Source organism: Saccostrea echinata, unplaced genomic scaffold, assembly GCF_033153115.1.
Source record: "Saccostrea echinata isolate AGI-Se365-2 ecotype Australia unplaced genomic scaffold, CSIRO_AGI_Sech_v1 ptg000047l, whole genome shotgun sequence".
NCBI classification, from domain to species: domain Eukaryota; kingdom Metazoa; phylum Mollusca; class Bivalvia; order Ostreida; family Ostreidae; genus Saccostrea; species Saccostrea echinata.
The window spans coordinates 14,675,629-14,686,015 of NW_026889796.1; the positions used below are offsets into that span (position 1 = coordinate 14,675,629).

Below are 10,387 nucleotides of genomic sequence, written 5' to 3' on the forward strand. Positions count from 1 at the left end.
AATTTAGAGATGCGGTGACTAGGTTCAGGCTACTGAAGGGAAAATATTCGGCTCTGTGATTGGATTATTACAGTATTAAAAGGACAGGTAGTGCTACATAAAAGGAGAGCTGCTAACTAATTCGTTAAAGATTGATGATTTTATCGAAGGATAAACGAAAACTCCAATTGTCAGCATCATAAACAAAGTGTACTTAGGGCCTTTGAGGAAATATTGTTCAGTGTAATCTATGTGAACTTTGGACCATTGTGGAATTACTATTCAGTATTATCTGGATTGAATTTATAATGAATTTTATTCGGGTCCTGTCCCATGGGCTGCTGAATATACTACAGTGCTAATCTAATACCGCCAGTACACAGTTACCTCAATTTGAACTTGGTGGTCAGAGAATTTGACCAAAAACTGTCTCTTTAAATCACAAAAAATATTTGTTTGCATTTTCATGGCGGTCCGTTATCTATGTGAGTTGAAAAGGAAACATCTAAAAGAATTTTAGGGAGCTGTTCTTTGACGAGGTTTTAATAATTAGCAACGACTGATATTTCATACTCTACGGTGTCTGAGCAGCAGTTAAAAGCACCATTTCTGCAAAACCCCACTGGATTTTAATTTTATTACGCGAGAGATGCTCCAGAAATAAAAAAGAATCAAGCGGTGTGTCGAATTGCAATTGTAATTTTTTCCCCTAAAGTTTGCAGAGTGATTTACATTTGTTGGAGTCTTACTGGATTTCGTAGCTTATCAATAGAGCCAGTTTAAAAGATTATATTGCCATTTTATACAACATATATTGCTTCTTCTGTCAGCAGTAAGTGATAAGGAATTTGTTGAACATCACATTTTGCAAAAAGAACAAGCAAGTGATAACAAGGATAAGCAATTTCTATTGGAAGGGAAACCGCAACATTAATATTTGAATTACCTGTTGTGTTTGTCATCTATTGTCTGCATGAATGTATTTAGACGTGATGTTGCTGCATCTTCATAATGGCACCGTGTTGCCAGACGCAACAGTGTTGTGTAATGGCACTCAGGCGAGAGGAGTACTATCTGGTAATGCTTTTCGTATTCCAGTTATTGTGATACTATCATCTGTCCTTGGACTAACTATTTTTGGAAATGTACTTGTCATTAAAGTAGTGACAAAACGTCATCAATACAAACAAAGAACCAATCTTTTTGTAATTTCTTTGGCTGTCGCCGACCTTTCTGTCGCCATTTTTGTAATGTCGTTCTCTATTTTACATTTGTGCAGTGATTTTGATTGGTTGCACCACAATACAACGTACTTAATGTACTGGGGACTAGACGTACTGTTCACAACAACGTCGATTCTGCATCTAACGTGTATGACGGTTGATCGTTACGTGGCGGTTACGAAGCCATTTAAGTACTATCAAATAATGAAGAAAAGAAGAGTATCATGTCTGCTTTTTCTGTGTTGGTTTTTGCCTGTTTTGATTTCTTTTAGTCTTATGATGATCAAGTTTAACCAAATTAGTGTCCGTTCAGAGAACTGTCGCATAACGCCTATATTAAGAGTGAATGCTCTCGGTGCCATTATTGCATCAGTTGCTTCCTTTTATTTACCCGTCATATTCATGATTTTCTGCAACGTAAAAATATTCAGATTCATAAAAAGTAGAGGAAGGAAACTCCATGAACTCACCTCCAACTATGTCAAAGATGTTCACCGGGAACAACAAATACAGAAGGAAGTGAAAGTCGCGCGGACGATTGCTATACTTTTAGGATGTTTTCTCATGTGTTGGCTTCCATTTTTTACTGTGAACATTTTGGAACCTCTGTTTGCTTATGAATTACACGAAGGAGCTTGGGTAGTGATCACGTGGTTAGGTTATATTAATTCTACAGTCAACCCTTACTTATACTACTTCTTAAATCGAAAATCTAAGGAGAAAAGACAAAAAGCGTCTTTAAAATGCATAAAAAATAAAATGCAAATTTTAAGCCTTATTCCACCGAGGAGAAAAATTTATTCTTTGACAAACAACAATGCTGTCTAGATCACTTTGTTGTATGTTGTTTTAAGGAATAAAATGTATGTAAAATTTGTTTTGTTTTTTTTTTAATTACAGAAATTGATCAGTAATTATTTTTGGAAATATTTTTGCAAAAGAGTGTAATCAATAAGTTAAAAAAAGTCACGTGCTTGAACTAAAACACGTTAAATTATTATTGATGGTACCTAAATGATCTTTTCTTCATTTAATTTTGGAAACTTAATGTCAGTATGGGGAAATGGAATACATGTGTGCACCCTACAAACATGGATAATTTTGAGAAATGACTTTTTGGATTTTAATCACGGCCTAAGCCTATATACTCGTACATGTACATGCAGATAGCAAAGGTATGTCGTAACTGTTGAATGATTTTGACAAAAATCCCCAGAAATGAATAATGAAATATGGAGATAACGAAACAGCATTTAAGCTCAAAGTCCATTAAAACAATACAAATCGGAAGCAGAGCAAACAGAGACCTCCAAAACATCAGAGATAGGATCAGGTGCCATGGAGGAGTGAGCATTCCCTGCCGACAGGTCACACCCGCCGTATGCTCCTTGTCATGATAAATGAATAAATAAATAACTTACACAATAAAAAATAATGACAACATCAACATCAGTAAATTAATGACGAAAAGGTCTCTATTATATTTTCTTTATAGTCAGCTTATATAATGAAATAGTGATTTCAGACTTAATACTAACATGAAAATAAAAGCTTTTTTTCATTTGTCATATTGTAATTTTTGAATTTACCGGGTGGTAGTAAATACAAAAATTACAATATGTGTAATTTTTGTATTTACTACCACCCGGTAAATTCAAAAATTACAATATAACACATTTCTTAAATTCATATCAGTTTCTCAATGGTTCATTGTATTCATTCCCCAAGAATCACAAGAGTAAAATTGTTTTGAAAATTTAGAATTTTTTTTCCTTCTTCTAGGTGTAGTGTCTAATATTTGGAAATATTCTAAATCTAAAAATATATAAATATATGCTGATTACATACCTTAAATACTTGATTGTTACATATAACTTTTTTTTTTTTTTTAATTTAACTTTTGAAAAATCTAACCTTTTTATTTAACCGATTGTGTTTTAGAGTAACTTGAATCATCAGTAAGAATATATGTAATTTTAAGAACGTGTAACTTACATAGCTTAAATTTGCTACATACAGTATATAGCTATAAGTGAGTCATATTTGCATTATTACACTATATATTTCATTGAAAGAATAATTTTTTATAAAAACTGATCGAAAGGTCGATTTTAGCCTAATTTCCATGACTTTTTCACCGAGTCATGCAGAATTGTTAAAATTTTATTGTCTTTAAATGCTAAAAAAATGATATAGTAATCATTGAGTATAATATGAAATTATCAAGATAAAAATTTATAACCTCAACTTACTATGATTTCTTAACAAATTAGAGCCTTAAAATTTTTATTTCGCATTTGACATGTGATATTACCGCAATGCGTATATATAAAATTATTTTGAAATTATGTGAAGAAATTGCAAAGAGTTCTACATTTTATGCTGTTTCAGTCATAAAAAATGAACAACAAATAACACTGCAGTAATATTTTAGAAAGATGCATTTTTCAATGAAATTTATAGTGGAAAACTAAAATTATGACTCGCTTATGGCCAATTGCAGGTACTGTACTTGTTTTTTGCAATAAAAATAAATAGAAGTTTAATGTTACATATAGTATGTTTTAACTCTAAGGTAAGAAAAAAAAAACCCAGTTCAAACATTTCCTGTAGAACAGTTTGAAACTGATAAATGTATATATCATATCTATCTGATGACCTTGGGACAATTTCTTATTGGGCTTCTCATTAACAAATGAATGAACATCAAAATTTGGTACCGATACCGAAGATGAATAAAATTTTGAAAACAAAAAGTAAACAAAAAATAGTATGCTAGTATACACATACTGGTAGATCTTCTGAACTCAAAATTTTCAGAAGCTTTTTCATTATGAACTTTTTATCGGAAATAAAAATCCATGTTTCAGACACCATGACGCTTTATATACACATTTCAACTTCCGCTTGATAAAAAGGTTACATAATTTTTGTGATCAATGTTTCTTTATCTCTAGAACTCTGTCAAAGTTCTGGAAATGCAGAGAATTACAGTTTTTAGAGTAGGAAGAAAACTTTCTAAGCGAGAATTTAGAATAATTGCAACGTTAACATTAATTTTGGTTTGTTAACAATGAACTTTGAATGGTGTGATTGTTCGTTTTAATTTTCAAATGACAAATAAGTTTTTTTTTCAAAGACATTATTGTGCAAAAGATATCGTTGCAATAAATTCTTCATTAATGTGTTCTAAATTTTAAACGTTTTACTACAAAAATTAGTTTTTATATTATATTATATTATATTATATTATATTATATTATATTATATTATATTATATTATATTATATTATATAAAGCACATTTAACAACGACTCTTAAACTAACATAACTGCCCTAAGTGTCCAAATAACTGTATTTCACTTCCATTCTCAATGACCGTGTAGTGTAGGACAGCGCCGCGAGAATTCCATCGGCATCGAAAGTTTTTCGACTTGCCTAGATAGCCGAGCGGTCTAGCGCGCTGTTCCTGTACTGCTAGGAGACAGATTCCGTAGGTCGAGAGTTCAACCCCGGGCTGGGGCGGAAGTGGGTATCATTGTAAAAAGTGAATTTCTTTGTGCTTTCTATATATATATATATATATATATATATATATATATATATATATATATATATATATATATATATATATATATATATATATATATATATATATATATATAAATTAGAGTAATTCAATACAACTTTTATTTTCCATTCATAATATTAAAAAGAAAACAAGGGAAACTTTATAAATATAGAATAAAAAAGCCGATCATTATGAAAATATGATAAATTAACAAACTAAGGGAAAGGTTCTATAATTATCGAGATTCATGAAAATAAATATAGCTTAATACTTTCTTCAAAGGTGGATATATTATAAAAGTATAATGTAAAGATATTTTAAGAAATATGCGCGGCTGGCATGTTGAGAATTTTGAGGAGAAAAAATACATTAGCCAGTTTGTGATTTAAATTAAAGCTTCGGCTAATTGAACGAAATTTTATAGACCTTCAAATGTAATATAGAATTCCAAACAGCTTGCTCAGTTTTTACATTAGAACTACAGGGATGTCTTTGGATAAGCTTTAAAATCTGATTATTGGAATAAAGAACAACAGCCTCAAAGTTGACAAATATTGCAGTTTATTTGTAATTTTCATATATTCCAAAGAAGTTGGAAATGAGTTATCTTTTTAACAATATCTGTCTGTTCGCCCAGTATTTTTTCTTGTCTGTCTGCAAGATATTTCCAACCGTTAAACTTGCGCAATGGGGAATAATGATTAGATTCTGTGACTGATTCATTCATCTATGGAGATCTATGATTATTTTTATATTGTTATCCTTGTGTTGGGGTTGGAATGTAATTTGCCTAGGGATCAGCGTGTAATTTGGGAGGATAGCTGAATTGCAGGAGGTCTGCGATCTTTAAATACCTTCGGTTGAACTTTGAAAATAATCAACCTTTGTGGATCTGGATTGTTTTATTGATTAATTAGACATGATTAGGAATAGACCCAGTAGCATGAATTTGTATAAAAGAATATTTTATCAATGGAATGAAAAGAAACCCCATCAATTACGCATGAAATAATTTGCTTTAAGAGTAAAAATGACCTTGGGGTCATGATACTTTAACAACTTGATCTTTAAAGAAATCACTTGAGCACTTGTGGAAATGTTTGTTAGCGGAAAAAAAAACATAGTATTGCAAAGTAAGACATTGTAACATGTAGACTCTCGAAAAACTAATAATGACGAGTTCATGTCAATGTACCCATTTCTTAATTAACTCCAAATGAGCCATAAATTGTTTAACAAGAAGGCACATTATGTTACCAGCAGTGAAACTCACGTCTCTGAGCCATTATTGTGTCTTAACTATTATCCTAACAGTGTGCCTAATTAAAATTCCTTCTTACTGTCCAATTTACGTTCGTCGTCAGAACATCGATAATGCTGGTTGTCTAAACTAAAACAATTGACTTATAGGCAGAATCAAAAACTGTGTTCTTTCTACAGTATTGCTTGTACTTTTTTGTATGTTTACTTGTTCATATGAACGAACTTAAACTTTCACGAATTGACAATTTTCGAAAATGTCAGTTAATTAAAAAGACCTTTTTTATCAACCCATAAAACTTGAAGGATTTTTAAGAACTTTGCCAGAGTATCTGAAACAAGATTTTGTTTTTAAATAATTAATTTCTTTTATTTTCATACATGGGACATATGAACTCCAAAAATGATACATATACCATCAACTGATGACAATTTTATGGTGAGGACAAATGATCCTTGATAATTCAAATTTTTTCCTATTGTGTTAAATTCTGAAAAAGGGGCTGAAATAATTTTTATCTTAAAAGTAAGTCCACCTACTCTCATATAAATGTATAGATAAGTCTTTCATGCAATTTTCAGTGCCGCTCGAGATTAATCATAATTTTTTTCACACTGATATGAATTTAAGAAATGAATTAGAGCTTTTATTTTCATGTTTTTTCAAAAACAAACAAACAAAAAAAATCAAAACAAAAAAACAAAAACATTAAAAAAAAAAAAAAAAAAAAAAAAAAAAAAAAAAAAAAAACACCCCTAATTTCATGCCTTCAAGTAATTTGAAAAGAGAAGAGGCATTTTTTTTTTCATTTTACTTATAATTTTACATGATCTATGATGTAAGAATGTGTAAAACACATATAACAGGCACATATAAAATTAAAATATTGTCTCATAATTGTTCTTAATATGCATTTAATTTGCCTAGGGATCAGCATGTAATTTGGGAGGATAGCTGAGTTCATATTCATATTCACATTATTGCGTAAGACTTACATCTTATTGTATACAATGCAAGTTAATAACATATAAATAGTAAGGCATAGCGCAGGTGTTAAGGTACATTTAGCACAATAATAATACGAGGGGTGATCAAAAAGTTTGCGAACTATTGCTGTATTTACAAAACAACAATTCACATCAGAATGAAATTTGGCACACATATAGACATACACATGTTCTATATATAACAGATGTTAAATAATGTTTTGCTCCGTGTTTGTGACGTCACAATGTGAAAATGACGTCAATATGTAGGTCACTTGTGACAAAAAATGGTTGATTCAGTCGTACTCGAACAACGAACGGCTGTAAAGTTTAACTTATATCTTGGAAATTCCTTTGCAGTAGAATATGATAATTTGTACAAGGTTTATGAAGACAAAAGACTTACCAGAAGTTCAATCATTAATTGGATTGATTGTTCAAGTGAAGACAGGGAGATGGTTAAAACTGATGTTTGTTCTGTTGTCAAGCGAAAGCAAGCCGGGGAAAAGATGTGTCCTTAGTTGAGCAATTTGTTATAAAACATCGTCAAGTAACAATTACAAAATAGTTGAATATCTTAACAATAATATAATTATTAAATCCCTAAAATATCGGTTACTTTAGACTTTAAACATATGAGATATGATAAAAAGAAGGCGCCCACAGTTTATCCACATTGGATAAACGACTCTCCCGAGACAGAGAACTCGGGTTGTGATGGGTCACCATACTAATTGTGGGAAGGGATATCCTTATCCACCCATCCTATTGCCGAGATTTGGCCATTTCTGACAGATAGACTGTTCTTGTTATGAAAAATAATTTGCACGGTAAGAACTATAAGACTCGGAAAATTCTTTTAGCTTCTGTGAACAGACTGCTACAGAGCAGGTCACGTGACTGCCTGGATCACGTGAGTCGCGCATGGGCAAAACAATGGCAGATGTGCTTTAAAATCGGAGAGGACTACTTTAGAAAATAATAAACACTGAAACCTCATTTTATTTCTTTTAAAGAATTTATTCAATTAGTTCGCGAACTTTTTGATCACCCCTCGTACAATCAGTAATTCATTGTGGAGAATATACAAAATTTAAAAAAAAATGTTTATAATACAGTATGACATTCATTACGCATTTTAAAAGCATGATACAGAAATTTTCCAAAATTACAAAGTTCTTTACATTGTTTGCACATAATAATTGTATGAATTTAAACATAGATGGGTCTTCCCAGTATTTTTAAAAATATATTTTACACCTAAGTCCATATATCGTGGAGATTTTAAAACAAAACGGAATTCGTCTTCAATTTCAGATCTACAAAGTTTACATATTCGGTTTTCTCGTGGGATATTTTTATGTCGTCCACTTTCAATTGCTAAATTATGTGATGACAGTCTTATCTTAATTATCTGTTTTTATAAATGCTAGAAATAGGTTTTACCAAATAATTTTGCAGTGTAAAGTGGTCAATAATGTTCTGAAATAGCATACATCTAGATGAATTATTGATATCTGCAAGGAGATTCTATACGAAAGTGTCAATAATTCTTTGCTTTATAAGTAAAAAATGGCTGTTACAACTAATTCTATCTTGGTCATACCAAATATATCCTAAACCAATTTCGAATAATTTATATTTAATACGATATAATTGGAGTTGCAGGTTGTCTGCGATCTTTCAATTCCTTCGGTTGACCTTTGAAAATAATCAACCTGTATTGATTCTGGATTGCTTTACTTGATTTTCAGCTTGCAGAACAAACTGTGCCACCCTCCTCTTCAATGGGTTTTCTTCTCCTAGGCTCGTTTTCCCCCTGAAATATTCAAAATAAAATAAGGTAAATAAACCTATTCTGTATGTTAATCAATTTACAACCCATCCTTTCATTTTCACATAAATACAGCAATATTTTTTTAAATACTCTTTAAAATTTATATTTATTATCTTTTAAATTTCTATTTGTTTTACCTATAATTATAGTTAATTCTTACATACTACTACCTTTTTTCCTATTATTGGAATCTAGCAAAACTTTTCATAAGCCTCTCAGATTTAGACAAATCTACAATTTAACGCGTCTTAAAATATGAAATCTATTTTACGACTACATTCAATATGTTCAATATGTCGAAGTTGGTCTATACATAGAATATTAGTAGATTTTTTTTAATTTTTGCTCTTCATTACAAGTTTTGTACGTGAAGAATGGAATATAAAGTTAAAGAAGGATTGAGTAATTAACCTTGATTTTACATATTTCAACAAAGTTTACATGTACATGCATATATACATGTGGCAAAACGTACATATGTAAAAAAAAATATTACCTTTTAACTGGGATATCAATTTACTTTTCTCTGCGGAAAAAAGGCTTTTGAACATCTACCAGCCAGTTGACATTCACAAATAAAGACAAAAAATGCCCTTACAATTGTCTTTTGACGTTGCCCATAGGATAAGGAAAGGAAACCATACATATCAAAATTAGTAAATTAGGCATTATTTATTTATTTATTTTTTGCATAGGTGTGTAGGACATTTCAAATTAATGGCACGAGAATGTTTCATATTTATCGAGTCATAAATGTTAATATACTAAATTAACAATTTAATTTTCCACTAATACGCTTAAACTATTAGATATGAACTTTATTGCTGGTTATTTTATGTCAATTTTTGTTAAGCAACAAACAGTTAATAGTTAATAGCCAATGAAAAAGCAGGGGATATTGACAATGATTCACCAAGGGTCTAAATGTTAGCCACCCAATTTCTAAAACAATATTAATTTTGTAACATACATATCCTTTCCAAGACAGTCACGTATAGCTTAGTCGGAGGAACGCTCGTTCTGTGAATGGAAGGTTCAAGCCGCGGCCGCGACAGACCTAAGTTGATTAAAAAGAGTAAAGCAACTGTTCCTTGGCTTGGCGTTCGGCACTTTGAAGTGAAAGTTGCGGGTCTTTCGGATGAGATCTTAAAAACCGAGGCCCCGTTTCACGGTAGGCGTTAGGGCCATAAGGATCCCTGACTGCTAAATGGCCCAGAGTGTCGAATAAAGGTCCTAATTTGAAGACCTTCACGGGTATATGGTGACGTCTCTATAGAAGTGAAATATTCTTAAATGGGACGTAAAACAATATACAGTCAGTCAATCCACGTGTGTCTTGAACCCTTTGAACTTGTTGGACCATGCCTGGAAAATCATATTATAAAGTTTTTTCCCTCTGGGTCTTGTTGTCTTCATCGGCAAATTATACTTACGCATAATTGATACAGATCAATTCTATTTCGACCATTTCTCAGCCAATTCACATTCATCAAACAAAATCGATTCCATTCTTTATCATATATAGTTAAT

At 31.2% G+C, this 10,387-nt stretch overlaps 1 protein-coding gene across 1 annotated transcript; it reads left to right on the top strand.

Moving 5' to 3' along the window:
- The first annotated feature begins 633 nt into the window (after positions 1–633).
- LOC133202516 (5-hydroxytryptamine receptor 4-like) lies at positions 634–8,843 on the top strand. Its single transcript, XM_061338354.1, has 3 exons — positions 634–1,900; positions 6,997–7,018; positions 8,775–8,843. Exons 1-3 carry the CDS (start codon positions 957–959, stop codon positions 8,841–8,843), a joined length of 1,035 nt encoding a protein of 344 aa, XP_061194338.1. The 5' UTR covers positions 634–956.
- Positions 8,844–10,387: the final 1,544 nt, after the last annotated feature.